Source organism: Antechinus flavipes, chromosome 4, assembly GCF_016432865.1.
Source record: "Antechinus flavipes isolate AdamAnt ecotype Samford, QLD, Australia chromosome 4, AdamAnt_v2, whole genome shotgun sequence".
Lineage (NCBI taxonomy): Eukaryota > Metazoa > Chordata > Mammalia > Dasyuromorphia > Dasyuridae > Antechinus > Antechinus flavipes.
The window spans coordinates 190,016,845-190,034,467 of record NC_067401.1 but is presented as its reverse complement, the minus strand read 5'-3'; the positions used below and the strand labels follow the sequence as shown (position 1 = coordinate 190,034,467).

Here is a 17,623-nt window from a genome sequence, read left to right as displayed (position 1 = left end):
ACCTTGAAAGATAAGAACTACAGGTATTACTATCCATATTTCACTGATGAATAAACAGACTCTGAGAGTTTAAATCACTTGATCAGAGTCACAATTTCACTTCCTACTCTAAAATGGGTTATTTTATGATAATAATAGTAGTAATAACATAATTCTAATTTACTACCTACTATACAAGGTTACTGAAAAGAAAGTGTTTTTTTTCCTCAAAGTTGAAGAACTATACAAATGTGATATTATTTTTATTCCCCAAATTCACCTGTCAGGTTGAAACTGATGCTCTTATTCTGGGGGAAAATACAACGGATTTCCCTGACCTTTTGGATATGGAACTCTGAGGTTTCCTCCACAAAACACACTATGGGAAGGGAAACATCCTTTCCCATGAAAGTTTCTACCCTACCCTTCACTTTCCCCTTTCCTTTCCGTCAAACCATGAGGTCCAGGAACACTGTTGAGACCACTGAACACATCAGGATTGAGCAGAGAGAACCTCTCTCTCAGAGGTATGAAGAAGGGACCCCAAAACGCTAAAACTCTTTGAAGGAGAAAATCTCCTTCAATTCTGCCTCAATAAGGAATCCGGCCTGAGGGAAACAAGACAAACAGCTTAATTCTGTTATCTAGGTGGGATTGGTTCAGTCCTGAGCTAAAAACATTGCAACCCTTTTCAATTAAAGAAACTCATTCAGTTCTATTCAAATTGCAGCTCAAGCTGAAATCCAGCTTGTAGATGAGCCAACTTGGGATATCCCAACCCCACTAAGACCCAGTATAATATCTTCCTTCAACAAAGGTCTTTTGCAGATGGACCTTGGTAGCTCCCTTTGCTGCCAGGACCTTCTGTCCACTGAGAACTGCATTCTCTCAGCACCAAAACTCCATTTTCCATAGATCTGTTACTATAGAAGTCAGTCTCTTGGTAAGCTGATTTCTATCTAACAATAAACTTTCATTTTGCAACTAATACTTCGTGAATAAGTGAATTCTTTCACTCTGAAAACCTGCAGCCGATTTAAAGGAGATTATATATATATATATATATGTGTGTGTATATATATATATATATACACATATATATATCTTTAAATTTATAAGATATATGCATGGGTAATTTTACAGCATTGACAATTGCAAAACCTTTTGTTCCAACTTTTTCCCTCCTTCCCCCATCCCCTTCCCCAGATGGCAGGTTGACCAATACATGTTAAATATGTTAAAGTATAAGTCAAATACAATATATGTATACATGCCCATACAGTTATTTTACTGCACAAAAAGAGCCGGACTTTGAAATAGTGTACAATAACCTGTGAAGGAGATCAAAAATGCAGGTAGACAAAAATAGAGGGATTGGGAATTTAAAGGGGATTTTTAACAATTCTCTTACAGCCACTAATCTAGACCACTCAAACAGTATCAAGTAGTCTTTGCTGATAGTTGGGAGCCTTTGGGGAAAAGAAGAGGTGTCAGAATATTATCCATGTTCACCAAACCCTTGCAGCCACCATGAACAATTGAGACAATCAGTCACTTTTGTCTAGCTTTTTTCATCTTCAGAGCCCATTGTTCTCAGTAAAATGGATGGTTGTGATGACTGAAGAACCTGGCATGGGGCCCCATAATCAAATACTCTCTCTCTATCCTCTTCTTAGAGGTCTCCCCATTTCCTTTAATACTCCTTTGACTCCCTGTATCCCCCCTCTTCTCCCTATCCCCAAGAAATTCCATAAACCCCCTCTGATCACAGAAAGACCATATACCCTCTAGTTCTAGTACTTGACATAATTGCCAAGCACGGTGCACCAGTATCATCCTGCATTCTCCTCCTTAGCCTCTTCTAGCCAGAGGGAATTATTCCCCAGCAAAGTCAGCCTGAATTTCCTCAAGATCTTCTTAGTCTTGGGAACATTGTTGGTCATGGGAAATCAGACTGATGCAAATACTGTTCCCCTTGAATTTTGGGGGGCAATGGGAGGGAAACTGAGGAGCTTTTCTCTGGGAGAGAACCGCCCCAGGGAATCAAGATAAGTAGATTTATTCTGTTATCCTGGTAGGGAATGGCAACATCTTCTATTGATTAACTAAACCCTCTATTGAACAGCTAAACCCTACTGAATTGAAAATTAGTCCAGATTTATTTTTACCTTCTGAATCCAATTCTTCCTGGGCAACAAAAGAACTGTTCGGTTCTGCACACATATATTGTATCTAGGATATACTGTAACCTATTTAACATGTATAGGACTGCTTGCCATCTGGGGGAGGGGCAGAAGGGAGGGAGGGGAAAAACTGGAACAGAAGTGAGTGCAAGGGATAATGTTGTAAAAAATTACCCTGGCATGGGTTCTGTCCATTAAAAGTTATAATTATTAAAAAAAAAAAAAAAAAGAATACATTTGAAATACACACACACACAAAATTAGTCCAGGCCCACTCCTAGTAGCTTATTCAATTGGCGATCTTGGTCTGATAAATCAACTCAAATTGCCCCTAGCCCCATAAAACTGAAAACTGTTGGTACACTCCTTACAAATCTCCTGATTTTATTAAGGGTTTGTCCACAGAGAATTCTTTCTTAGTGAAAAATAAAACTTTCTTTTTTGCCACAGTTTCTGGGATTCATGAATTCTTTTCACAATGAATCTGCGTCTACCTCTGAGTCCATTCTCACACCTCTTCAAGACCTTGGAATAGTAAGGGATCCAGACACAGGATTTTGGTACCATGAAAGCATCTCATTTCCATACAAGTTGGTGATTCAGGACAGGTTGAAGGTTGTAGAGGACCAGTACTGAATAAGCCCATGAACAACAAGAGTCCTGTTCAGGTATTACTTGAGACCTGCTATCTGTTAGGGCAAGCAGTTTAAACTATTGGCTTACCATCTCCCTAACAATGAATTATAAAGACATACTGGAGAGAAATTTAGGATAATCTTGATGGAGAATTCATGTGACAGGAATAAGGAATTTTAACTATACTATTTACTCCTTAACAATGAATTAAGGACATACTTGAGGTAAATACATTAGTATGATAATTTCTGCTATTTACTACTCTGTTTTGACAAGTACTTTCGTATTGATAAACATGACAACTATTTTGTTGGTATTGATGAACACTCATATGTTCATAATAATAAGAAGGATAAGAAGAAGAAGAAAAAGGAGGGTCAGTGATAGGTTATTCCAGCAAGAGGTAGCAGACCCCATCCTAACTTCACCTGACTGATCCCTTTCTTCCTTTCTTCTTAGTAAGTTTTGTCATGTTCTTGGTTGTGCTACGTGGCACAGTGAATAGACCTAACTTCAAATGTAGCCTCAGATAACAACTACCTATGTATCTCTGGACAAGTCATTTAATCTGTTTTGCTTCAGTTTCCTGATCTGTAAAATAGGGATAATAATTCTATTCCAGCATTGTTGTGAGGTAAATTAGATATTAATTGTAAAGTGCTTACTTAGCATAATGCCTGTCATGTAATAAGCATTATATAAATTTTCATATTATTAATATTACTTGTGGGAAGGTACTCTGCCTCAAACTATAAAATGGAGTTGGGGAGGAGAATGGAAAGAAAATTTCTTTTATAGGAAGGAAGACTCGGAAAGGGAGAAATTAATTTGCTGTTATGGTGTCTCATTCCTCAACATTCAGGCCACCTTTCCTTCTCTACCCCTCATCTATAAAACCCCTAATCCTGAGAACATTTTTAAGTTCCTAAGTCCACCTGCTGCTACTTGCCTGGTGACATAAGGGGGATGAATGGGAGGCAGGAAAAACAATAAGTCGAAGAGTATGTAAGCCATGGGGAGTGTATATACAAGAATGCTTTCATTGGGAGATGGGTTTCCTAAGAAGGAAATAGGGTCAAGATAACAGACCATAATTCCATGGCTGTGGATGACATGGAGCTCTGCATGATATAGTCCCCTAATGGGGATGAGAAAACCAACAATAATAAACCAACAACTAGTTTGTCCACTAGAGATAAGAGGATAGTATCCTATCTGGTGTGTCCCTTCAGCCCTTTGTGGTCCCTAGGGCTATCATATATGAAGAGATCCATTGACCATTTCCTGTAACTGCCAAAAGATTGTAGTGCATAGAACATTATGCTGTATTCAAAGGCTTTCAAGCCTGTGCATAACTTTTGGACTAAGGACATAAAGTTATTTTCAGCATAGTATACATGGAGGAAAAATAAAGAGACAGGTTTTTTTTTTGAATCATTTATTTATTTATTTTTTTAAATAATTTTTTATTGATAGAACACATGCCAGGGTAATTTTTTACAGCATTATCCCTTGCATTAATTTCTGTTCCGATTTTTCCCCTCCCTCCCTCCACCCCTTCCCCCAAATGGCAAGAGTCCTTTACATGTTGAATGGGTTGCAGTATATCCTAGATACAATATATGTGTGCAGAACCAAACAGTTTTCTTGTTGCACAGGGAGAATTGGATTCAGAAGGTATAAATAATCCGGGAAGAAAAACAAAAATGCAAGCAGTTTATATTCATTTCCAGTGTTCTTTCTCTGGGTGTAGCTGCTTCTGTCCATCTTTGATCAATTAAGGCTCTCTTTATCAAAGAGGTCCACTTCCATCAGAATACATCCTCAAACAGTATCGTTGTTGAGGTATATAATGATCTCCTGGTTCTGCTCATTTCACTCAGCATCAGTTCATGTAAGTCTCACCAGTCCTCTCTGTATTCATCCTGCTGGTCATTCCTTACAGAACAATAATATTCTATAACGTTCATATACCACAATTTACTCAACCATTCTCCAATTAATGGACATCCTTTCATTTTCCAGCTTCTAGCCACTACAAACAGGGCTGCCACAAACATTTTGGCACATACAGGTCCCTTTCCTTTCTTTAGTATCTCTTTGGGGTATAAGCCCAGTAGAAACACTGCTGGATCAAAGGGTATGCACAGTTTGATAACTTTTTGAGCATAGTTCCAAACTGCTCTCCAGAATGGCTGGATGTGTTCACAATTCCACCAACAATGTATCAGTGTCCCTGTTTTCCCACATCCCCTCCAACATTCTGCATTATCTTTCCCTGTCATTCTAGCCAATCTGACAGGTGTGTAGTGGTATCTCAGAGTTGTCTTAATTTGCATTTCTCTGATTAATAATGATTTATCTCCTTCGTTTTCTAAAGGAAAAAGAATTAGATCCAGATGAGTGGAAATTAGTAGGAGAGCAATTATGTGAATACTACAATGATAATGAACCTGACTCAATTTCCAAAGAAATATTTTATACATATAATTTAATACAACTGGTTTTAAGAAATTATATAAGTATTGGAATAAAAAAAAGAAAAGCAGGAAGGGGAGAATCCAGATAAACTAAGTGAAAAGGATGAAGAATTAGACAAGAAAGGAGTTAAGTATCAGAAGTATACTTAATTTTGATCTGGGAAAATTTAAGGATTTGAAAATGAATTGCAGTCTTTATGGGATTACATCATCTTATGTTAAGATGTTACTGGAGAATTTGGCTTATGAAATCTTAACCCCTACTGATTGGAAATCCATAGCTAAGGATATAGCTTCCTTGTCCATAGAATCTGGACAAAACTTGTTGTGACTTTCAGAGTATAGTGACTTATGTAGGATACAAGCCCAACACAATAAGTATACTTAAGTGGTACTTCACAGCAGAAGCTATTAGGGTATTCCCTATCTCATGGCACTCCCCCCTCAATTAGCCCTTCATGGGTAGAGGGAGGAGTCGGAGAGGCAGTACCACAATCTGCTATGAAGCAGCCTATGACAAGATTACAAAAGGCACTGGTTAAGGCTAAAAAAGAAGGACAAGATATATCTGATTTAATAAATGCATACCCTGTGATTGAAAAGCTTGACTCTTCAGGTCAACAAAAGAGAAGATACACTTCTTTTGATCTGGGAAAATTTAAGGATTTGAAAATGAATTGCAGTCTTTATGGGATTACATCATCTTATGTTAAGATGTTACTGGAGAATTTGGCTTATGAAATCTTAACCCCTACTGATTGGAAATCCATAGCTAAGGATATAGCTTCCTTGTCCATAGAATCTGGACAAAACTTGTTGTGACTTTCAGAGTATAGTGACTTATGTAGGATACAAGCCCAACACAATAAGCAAACTGAAGTTAACATACAGATCACCTTTGACCAACTAGAAGGTTAGGATCAGTATGCAGACAATTCAGCACAGATTAATTACCCCATAACAGTATATGAGCAAATTGCTGCTGCTGCTACAAAAGCTTGGGATTCCCTTCCAGGGAAAGGGGAAGCCTTTACAAAAATAGAGCAAAGTCCCAATGAATCCTTTGCTGATTATGTGGGACATCTGCAGACAGCTGTCACAAGAACCATTGGAGAAAATGCAGCTACAAGAATTATGATAAGACAACTGGCTAAGGAAAATGCCAATGAGGTTTGCAGAAGAATTATATGGGGACTACACAAAGATGCTCCTTTAGAGGAGATCATAAGGTGCTGTGCCACAGTGGGCACAAATGCTTATTATATCCAGACTATGAAGAACATGGGAAGACAAGGTCCTTCTTGGCAAGGGACTTCTAGAGAGAGTCGTCGATGTTTTCAGTGTGGAAAAGTTGGACATCTGAAAGCTCAGTGTAGATATAGAGATAGAGTGAGAGAACAGAGGGAGAGAATAAAACCCAAAACCCCAGTTCAAATGCAACTGAAGCTTCCATTGGGCCTCAGACTGTAGAATGACCCAGGGAAATGAGAGGCGGGGCCCAGATCCAAGACTTCAAACAAAAAACAGGTGGGGCATGATGGCAGCCTAGTGGAATCCTAGTGCATTTAATCGTAGACACCAATATCCAATTAAACAGGAAGCCAGAATAGGATTACAACCTCTGATTGAAAAGTTCCTTAAGTTTAAACTCCTGATCCCCTGCCAGTCTCCCTGCAACACTCTGATTCTTTCTGATAGAAAAGCAAACTGAGATTACCACATAGTATAGGATCACAGGGCAATTAATGAAGTAGTCATCCCAATCCATCCCAATTCATATGTGATCCTCACCCAGATTCCTGGAAATACACAATGGTTTTCCACTCTGGATCTTAAAGATGGCTTTTTCTACATTCCTTTGCATCAAGACTCCCAATTTCTCTTTATTTTTGAATGGGCTAAGCCAGGGCAACTCCCACACCAATTAACTAGGACTGTTCTTCCTCAAAGCTTTTGAGATAGTCCACACCTGTTTAGGCAAGTTAGCTAAAGATTTAAGGGAACTGGAGCTGCCCAGCAGTAGCCTTATCCAATATGTGGATGATCATTTACTCTGCAGTCCCACCAGAGAAGAGTCCCTACTGCAGCCACAAAGACCCTAAATTTTCTAGCCTCAAAGGGTTACAGGGTCTCCCTACCAAAGGCCCACATAGCTGCCATTCTGTCAAATGTTTGGGCCACAATCTCACCCCACCTCTCGCTCTCTGAGGAGAGGAAACAGGCTATCTATCCTAAGCCTGCCAGACCCTGCCTCAAAGGAGAAACCGTGAACCTTTTTTAGGCATGGCCGCTTCTGCAGGATCTGGATTCCCAATTTTGGGATTATTGCCTCTATGATTCTATTCAGGGCCCTGATAACCTTCCTCTGGACTGGGGACCTGATCAGTCCAAGGCTTTTTAAACCCTGAAAGCCAAACTGACCTCTGCCCCTGCCCTTGCCCTCCCTGACTTACAGAAACCTTTCACCCTGTATGTGGATGAGAGGTGGGCAGGCTTTGGGAATCCTTAGCCAGCCTCTAGGTCCTGATCCCAGGCCTGTGGCTTATTTCTCAAAGAAGCTGGACTCGGTTTCCCTAGGATGGCCTTGCTGTCTCAGAGCAGTGGCTGCCACAGAATTGTGGAAGCCTCCAAACTGACCTTGGGTCAGCCATTAGAGGTTTTAACCCTCCCCCCTCCCTGCCCCCCCCCCCCCCCCAGAGTCCAGAGCATTCTAGAAGCCAAAAGGCATCAGTGGCTCTTGAGTAGGAGGAGGCTCATTGGTACCAGGCCCTCCTTCGAGATACCCCTGACCTGACTCTCCGAGTCTGTCCCACTTTAAATGCTGCCACTCTTCTCCCCGACGTCTCTCAGCCAGGAGAGATTGCCCACAATGGCGAGGAAGTTATAGATTCTGCTACTCCAGCAGATCCGACATAAGGGACACCCGCCTTGAGAACCCAGATGGGGAGTGGGTCACAGATGCTTTCTTGGGAATGAGGAGAGAAAAGCGGGTTATTCAGTGGTGTCTCTTCATAGCCCCCTGGAGCTAAGCCGTTACCTCCTGGGACTTCTGCTCAGAAGGCGGAGCTCACAGCCCTGACCAGAGCTTTAGGACTGGGGAAGGGGATGAGAGGCAACATCTACACTGACTCCAAATGGGCTTTTCATTTCTCACATGCTCACGGAGCTATTTGGAAAGAAAGGGGCTTGTTCACAGCGAAAAACTGTCCCACTAAACATGCGGGAGGAACTCAGCATCCATTGCAAGCTGTCCGTGAGCCCAGAGAGGTCTCAGTCATGTTCTGTAAAGGGCACCAGAAGGGAGATGCACTTCAGGCCCGAGGAAACAGGCTGCAGATTCAGCTGCTGAAGCTGCTGCCCTTTCCCCACTGACTGTGGCCCCTTTAATTCCCCGCTGCCTGAGTCTTTTGTTCCCTCCTGTAGCTCCCAGGATAAAGCTCTTGTGGAGGAAAGCAAGCGCACCCTTTCTCCCTCCGGTTGGTTTCAGATGCCTCAGACACCTCTTAGTCCCAGAGGCAAGACATGGACACCGATCTCTGGTCTGCACCGGCCCTGGGAGAAATGCTCCCCATTCCCTGGGGAAGCGCATTTTCAAGGGCCACAAGCTGGGAGAACGGTCGGACAGCTCTGCCCGGCCTGCCCAGTCTGTGCCCAGGGAACCCGAGGGAGCCATGAAGCCTCCCCCGCTCCTGAAGCCAGTCCCGAGGGGAGGCCGGACCCTGGGGAGGATGGGAACCAGACGTCACTAAGATGCCCCCTGTGGAGGTTTCCAACTGCTTCTGGTGTTTGCTGACACAGTCCCTGACTGGGGGGAAGCTTTCCCTTCCAGGACTGAGAAGCCCAGGAGGTATCTAAGGGCTTGCTGCAGGTGATCATGGCGGGCTTTGGCCTTCCTCACTCTTTACAGGTGATAACGGCCGGCCTTCATTTCTCAGGTAACCCAAGGGGCCGCCAAGGCCCTTAACATCTCTCACCATCCCCGCTCTGCCCCCGTCCTCAGGCCCCGGGGAAAGGGAAGAAAATAAACCACATGCTCAAACGAGTCCTCGCTAAACTGTGCTTAGAGACTAGTGAGGACTGGAGGAAGAATCTTTCACTGGGGTTACTTCGAGTCAGAATCGCCCCCGGGAGACGGTTAAGCTGGGCCCTCGGAACCCCTGTATGGCCGCCTTTCTTCACCGCAGACACCCTTGGGGCTCCACAGCAGCCCCTGGTCTCTCGGTGTGTCCTTGGCTCGTTCACACGGCCCTCTGTGAATACGCAGATGAGCACTTCCCTCAGCCCTTATAGGCTCAGGCCCAGATCACCCCCCACCCAACCTCCCTCCCCACTCCCCTCCCCCCCCATTAGTCCCCAGGACATGGAGTACCTGAAACCTGGAAGTTCTGGGGGACCGGTCCCCTTGGTGTGACAGGGTCATTCTGACCACTCCAACCTCAGTCAAACTGGAAGGGCCCCGAGCTGGACTCACATCTCTAGGGTTAAAAATGCTGCCTCTGTTCCTCTCCTTCAGACACCCCGGATACTCCCATGAGCCCAGAGAGGACCTGAAGTTTCTCTTCCACAAGAATCCTGAGAAATCTGGAGAAGGAAGGGTGACATTGCCTCTAATCTCCTTCCCTTCTCACCATGAGGACTCCACTCCTGCTGCTCTCTCTCCAGCTTTCCTGGTTCTTACTCCGTGGGCCCTCGCCATTGGGGTGACAACTTCCTGGCCAGACTAGGGGACTCCGCAGGGAATGGGGTGTCCAGGATTGCTGGGGGTGCCATCCCCCCCAGGGGGCCCACAGATGCAGCCTAATGCACTCTTTGCAAAGGTCCCATTCCCACGTGTCACCGTCTCCTCCCTGGACCCCTCCCCTTTTTGCTAGCCAACCCCCAGGGGAACTCCCCCTGTCCCCTGCTTCCTGGCTGGGAAGGATCTCGCATCTACACATCACCACAGAGACAGTGGCTGTCACTGAGTCCCATAATGGCCACGTCTATATCCCTGACGTGGGGACACTGGCCTGTACCACCCACACTGTGGGTGAGAGTGTGATCTCTCTCAGCCTGCCGCAATTTCTCCTCGGCGACGGGCACCAGCTTCACAGGAGGGTCACGGGCCAGGTGTCCCCTCCCCCGGGGTAACTGTGGGGAACCGTCCCGGGATTATCCTGCAAGCTCCTTCCCAATGCTTCTATGGCTCCTTCCTTAAAGCTCCTCCATAACCTCCTGAAAACTAACATTCTGATCGATACAATGCTATGAACTCATATTCACCCATGGGGGGGAGCGACCGGGAGACGGCTACAGACCCTCAGGTACCATCTGTGCACCCAAGGGATGCGCTTTCCTCTGCAAAGGAAGTTCTCCATTCCACTCCTGTAAATGTTTGACTGGGCATTCACTACATTTGTGAACACCCTAGTACTATACTCTGCATTTACATCGCCAGGCTCTCCTAATTCCCAGGCCCTCAGAGAAATCTCCTGTCTTTTGCAGCGCTTAAACCACTTTTACCAAGCTTACCTCTGGCTGAGGTCTTCAGAGAACTCTGGCCACTGTTTCATAGGGACTGTGGTTTATACACCAGTAGTGCGCTCAAGAACAGCCATGTGCAAGCTCAAAGTTTTTTATTCAGGTATTCACATCCTGCCCTGACCTCCTGTTGACTCCCAGGTGAACACCAGGTTAAAAAGAGTGACTTCCTCTTCCTTAGAGCTTAAATAGGGTCTATGAGGTCACATACACAGCCAATCAGAGAAGGAGGCACTTCCCGTTAATGAAGCAATCTCAATATGGCCAGAGTTCCCACTCACAGTGCGGTCCCTGTATTGCTCACAGCAAATCACTTCCCAGGATCTCAAGCATTACTTGCTTGTTTACTTCGGACTGCACTGTACTGTCACCTTTCTCCTCTGACCCTTACACACTCCAATGTCTCTAAGGGGTAACTCCTCTTCTGATTATGATCCTTTTGCTCATATTTGGCCCCTGCATTTTCAGACTGCTCATGAGATTTGTTTCCTCTAGGCTTCAAGCTGCAAACTTCTAACTCCTCCTGTGACCTGGGGATCATGTGACAACTGATGGGCAAACTCAACATCCACTGGATGCTGCAGCTGCTCTTTTCAGATTTTGTTTCTCTCCTTCAAGCACAACCTCCGATTCGGGTCAGTTCTACGACCATTTTCAGTGGGAAGTAGCTACAGAAGACCTGAGACCCTCAACCCTTTTTCAAAAGAATTTGTGCTTATTAAACATATATTATATCTAGGATATACTGCAACATATCTAACATATATAGGACTGCTTGCCATCTGGGGGAGGGGGTGGAGGGAGGGAGGGGAAAAATCGGAACAGAAACGAGTGCAAGGGATAATGTTGTAAAAAAATTACCCTGGTATGGATTTTGTCAATATAAAGTAATTATTAAATAAAAATTAAAAAAAAAAAGAATTTGTGCTTATTGCTTGAGAGGGAGAGGATGAGAGTGAATTCTGTATGATCTGTGTAAAATTATGTAAAGTTACCAAAAATGTCTCCTTTGATCTACAAACCCAAATGGTCTTGCATCCTCTCAGAGCAAGAAAAGCTTCTTGAGGGAAGTCACAACCTCCCGCAAGATTTCACATTTACTTGAGACTTCCCTGAGACTCATACATAAAATAGATCTTCAAAAAATGACTTTTTGCAGATCATTTCTTCCTTGAGAATGATATGCCTGCCCAGAGATCCCTCTTGGTGTCTCTTAAACAATAAAGCTTTATTACCATAGCCTCTAGGTTTAGTGAATTCGTTGGCGCAGAACTTGGGCTTTAGAGAAAAGGAACCCACCCATTCCTGCCTAACGTCTTCATCAGGACCCTCATCACCTGGAGACCCTATGAGAAGACTAGGTGAAGAATCAATCTCCCATTAGGACTTCTTAGAATCCTATTGTATCTTGGGAGAATATTAAGCTTAGCTCCTTTGAACTTATGTATGGAAGGCCATTCTTAACTTTTGACATTCTTATAGCTCCAGAACAGCATCTGATCCCTAAGTTTGCCACACAGCTTGGTGCAGTCCGGAAAGTCTTTTCTGAATACTCAAATGAACATCTCCCTAAACCTATAGATCCTCATATTCAGCCTGCCACCCCTGTAAATCAAGGGTACATGGTATATTTGAAATCTTGGAAGCCTCAAGGTGCTGACCCTCTAGATATAAAGTGGAAAGGACCATATAAAGTCATTCTGACATCAGTCAAACTGGAAGACTGGACTCGTATTTCTAGGATTAAAAGTGCTGCTTCTGTTACTTTTTTCTCAGATATTTTTGAATAGTTCTGTGAACTCATAGAGGACCTGAAGCTACTCTTTTACATCACCTCTGAAAATACTCTGGAGAAAGAAGGGTGAAACTGTCTGGTCCTTTTCTCTCTCAGTCTAGTCTTCTTTTTTGCTATTTTCCACTCTGAGAATGAGAACTTTACTTCTAATATTTTCTCTCTAAATTTCTTGGTGTTCCTCTGTGGGCCCCCACCAGTGGGGAGATAACTTCTTAGGCTAGGGAACTCTGTGGGCAGTTGGGGTATTCAAGACTGTTGGGTCCCCAAGGCTGCTACATAGATGTGACCTAAAGCATTTTTTGCAGAGATCTCATTCCCAATGTTGCCATCTCCACCCTGGATGCCACTCCATTTGTACTATCTATCCCCTAGGGGAACTACTCTAACCTGACTATCCCCTATGAGGGGTATGAGAAAGAATCTCATACCTACATATCTCAACACCTATATTAGAGAGACAGTACAGAGACATGACCCATAATGGCCATGTTTACATTCCAGATGTTGGGACACTGACTTGTACCACCAATACTGTTGGTGCAAGTGAATATAACTCCTCCCACATTTGCCACAATTTCACCTGGGCAACCTGTACTAACTATACAAGTGGGTCATGAGCTAGCTGTATCTATCTATGACTATGGATCACCCTGAGAAATAATTGTAGGGTATCCATTCCAAGATTATCCTGGCAAACTCACTCATGATGTTTCTACACCACCTTCCTTGAAGTTTCTTCATAACCTTCTGAGAAATAACATTCTGATCGATAGAATGCCATGCAATTATAATTATCCTTGGGGACAACGAACCATGAAGCAACTAAAAAACTTGACTTCAGGTACCTAAGGGATCTCTCCACCTAAGGGATATGCTTTCCTTTGTAAAATGAGTTCTCTATTCTACTCCAATGTTTCTGAGGGACCTGTTAAGAGTAATGCCTCTGATTGTATCTGATAATACCCAATACTTAACCCCTTTTAAACACTTTGGTACTTGAACCCTTGGCCATCTGAGTGCTCCTTTCACTGTGTATAATGCTACTGCTTCGAACATTGCTCCTACCCCTTCAAGGAGACAAAAGAGGGGATTTTGGGGAAATGTTCTTTGGTATTTAAGCAAGGGAACAGCAATGTTAGTTTCCTGGGTGGGATACTTAAAACATGAGAATATCCTCTCCAACCTGACTGCCACAATCAACCAGCTGGCCAATGAAACTGCCCACTCTCTGAGACATCCAAGAATATTTGGACTCTTTGCTCACATGGTTTTGGATAACACGTTGGCCTTGGATTATCTTCTTGCCTCCAGTGGAGTTGTTTGCACCCTGGTCAATACCTCCTACTATACATCAACAACTCAGGAAAGGTTGGATTTTCTGAGAGAATCTTAGAGAAAGCTGTCTGGATGCAAGACATTCATGGAAATCTGTTCTCACCCCCTAGTTTTCCTCTGGGCGGGGTTCCTGTGTCTATGGTCTCTGCTAACTCCTAGACTAACTCCACTTTTAATTATTCTTTTTTTGCTCATATTTGAGCAAATTTTTAACCTACTTATGAGGTTTGTTTCCTCCAGGTTCCAAATTACAAGCTTCTAACTACTTGTTCAGTCTGAAGATTGTGGGCTAACTGACTCAGACACTCAGCATCCCCTAAATATTGCTGCTGCCATCTTCAAATCGGGTACTTCTCTTCCCAGTCTGAACCCCCATTGAGCATAAGGACAATTCCGCGCCCCTTGCCAGCCTGAAGCATCTCCAGAAAATGAGACCTCCATCCCTTTGTCCCAAATGAATTTGGGGATTACTGCTTGGGGGGGGGAAGATGTAATATGATTTTGGGGTCCTCTGATCTTGTGTTCTAACGGGTTAGTGGTCCTGGGCCTTCTGGTTTTGGGGTCTGCCCCAGGAAATTCCCAATTCATCTCATTCTGATTTCTTCTTAGTCAAATAGAATGGTCATAGAATGAATATGCTAATGATAGACTCCTTAGCTTTAGGCCATAAAAGCCTGGATAAAGCTGCTGTCTCTTAACTCTTTGCTACTCCAATCTGAAATCTAGCCCACTATGTATTCTCAGCATCAATAAATCTTTGCCACTTAGCTTGGAGACTGGAACTGCAAATTCTTTTGCAAAACCTGTGACATGGACCTAATGACCCCCAAGTGTTGTAAGGATATCTCATGCCTCAATACAACCTCTTGGCGTCTCCTTCTGAACTTCAACAAGATGAAATTAGTTTTCAACCAGGACAGTATGACTATAGTTATGTTACTATTTCTGCTAACACGTAACACACGAGTCTCATGTGTTAAGCAATTCTTTTTAAAGTTGTTGATTTCATTTTTGTGTGCAGGAAAACATTACCAGTTCTAGGTTTTATTTACATTATATAGAGAGTATCTTTCTATTTCACCTCTTCTTGGGGGAAACCAAATATAGTCTTTGGTTATTTAGAATGTTGGAATAAAGAACCAAAGAATGGAAGAAAAAGAATTTATCTTTTTGGTTGAGAGAGCTGCATATATTTAGCCTGGAATGGATCTTTGCATGCAGACCAGGTCCAATCCTGGAGGAGTTTCCCTGACAAAATTTCATTATATTCATCCCACTATCTAGATTGTTAACATAGTTTTGAAAAACTATTGACTGTCATCCCACTTAGCTATCTTTCTTGTATTTGTGTTATCTGTAAATTTGAAAAACAAACAAACATAAGCACATAGCATCTATATGTAAGAAATGGATGGGCATTTTGTGTTTCCATAGTTATGAGAATTAAATTGGAGAAATGAAACTTAGAAAACTGAAACTCACAAGGACATCGAGGAATAATCAAGGATGAAAGTTATCTTCCCCAAAAGAATGTGAGCTACTTGGGGGCAGGGATTGACTTTTGTAAAAAAAAGGGCAAGGGGCCTGAGATTTGAAAAGAATCTTTTGTTCTTTGTCTCTAATCCTCCATAGTTATATTTATCCTTCTAGAATGTAAAGCTCCTTGAAAGCAGGGACTGCTATTTAATGAGGGATGGAGATTCATGTCATGTAACTTCTGTAAATATCCAATTAATCAGAAAAGGGACTTGTGCTTCAGGGTACGAAATAAAATGCTGCCTTTGGAGTTTAAAAGGTGTGTCTCCTCACCTAGGCACCCATTCTTGCAAGAATGTAAAATAAATCTTTCCTGTGTTTATCAGTGAGTCAGTGGAGTTCTTGGTAAGATATTTTGTTTCTTACATATGTTTTTATCCAAATCACTGATGAAAATCAGCACAGAGTCAGGGAGAGATTCCTGGAATTGTATGCTTGAGACCTCCCCCTAGAGAGCTATTAATTCACTAATTATTACTTTTTGGGTTCTTTCATTCAACAAGTTGAAAATCATCTAACTTTAATATCTATTATGTAGTCAATCCAATTTACCAAACACTTATTTAACAAACCATTTATGAAAATGGTTTCCTACCATGTTCATATAGATAGCATGCAAAAACTTTGTCAAATGCTAGTCCCAATAAGGATAGGGGCTTTAACTGGGGATTCTCTCCTGTGCTGGGTATAGAGTCCTAATCTCTTGTATGTTGGCACTTGAGAGGTTGATTCTTCATACTTAATGAAGGACTTTAGATTTACCCCTGTACAATGTCACAGTATTGCATTTGGTCTATCATTCTAGTTTAAATATTTTTTTATCCTGACACTGTATTCCAATATTTTAGCTATCCATATGTTCCAGCTTTGTGTCATCTATGAATCTGATTGTTATCCATACTTTTGTTTAAGTCACTATCAAAAATATTGATAAAAATTCCGTATCTGATTTATTCTTTGTGTGACTTTGGGCAACATTCCTGGGCCTAACTTTCCTCATCAGCAAAATAAGGGCAATGAACTGGAAGATTTCGGAGCTAGCTTTTCATTTTAAATTGATGATCTTACAATCCTAAAGGTTAAATAATACAGGACCAAATATAAATTGCTGAAGCACTCCACTAGGGAATTCCCTCCAAGATGACAAAACCATTTATGATGTCACTCTTTGGGGCTGGCCATTTAATGAATTCCAAATTCATTTAACTGTATAGTGGTATCATCAAGCCCACATCTCTGCATTTTGTCCATAATAAAATAGGATAATTAAATTTCTTTTTTTTTTAAATGGAGGCATGTCAAATCTGACAATTTAACCAAAATAGATGAGTATTTACAAAAATATAAATTGTCCAGATTAACAGAAAAGGAAATAAATCACCTAAATAGTCCTATTAAGGGGTGAGGATACCCTAATAGTGATGAGGGTCCCCAGGCCAATGTCACAGGTGAATTCACCATCCCAGTCTGCAAGCAAGGTTTTTGGCAAAAATGGGTTCATTTCACTGAGAAACTCTTTCCCTTAGTGAGCAAAGTTTTGGGTATAGAGTCTTGTTTTTTTATTTAGCCTTCTACGGTTTGCTAGTAGGGAGTGATTAGGGGCTAATTTCTAAATCACTAAGGCTGGTGATTTTTCTCCAGACCAAAGTAATCCCCAAATTAATTGGAGGTGGGAGTAAGAACCAGGTAGTTTCCCCAGAGCTGGGAGATTCAGATGGATGGGTATCATTTTTAGGAATTTCCCCAGGCCAGGTGGCCCACCCTATATAAAGATTAGGGGGGACACAAAGTCCTGTTTTAGAAAAAGAAATTGAACAAGTCATTAATGTACTACTCCCTAAGAAAAAGTCTCCAGGGTAAGATGGATTCACTTGTGAATTCTACCAAATATTTAAAGAACAATTAATTACAATACTATGTAAAGTATTTGGAAAAATAAGTAAAGAAGGAGTCCTACCAAATTCCTTCTATGACACAAATATGGTTGCTATCTAAACCAGGAAGAGCCAAAATAGAGAAAGAAAATTACAGGCCAATCTCCCTAATAAATAGTGATGCAGGAAATGGCTTCAAATAGTTGATATGGTCTTTGAAAGAAAGTAGTGTTAGGGGCTTTGTTGAAGGTTTAGCATGAGAAAATGAGAAAATACCAAGCTAGA

General features: G+C 42.2%; 1 protein-coding gene across 1 annotated transcript; it reads right to left on the bottom strand.

Annotated features, from left to right (window-relative positions):
* Positions 1-242: 242 nt before the first annotated feature.
* On the bottom strand, positions 243-1,922 carry LY6G6F (lymphocyte antigen 6 family member G6F). The gene is given in 2 exon segments (XM_051996676.1): positions 243-493; positions 1,736-1,922. Coding segments are annotated over 2 exon segments (438 nt in total).
* Positions 1,923-17,623: the final 15,701 nt, after the last annotated feature.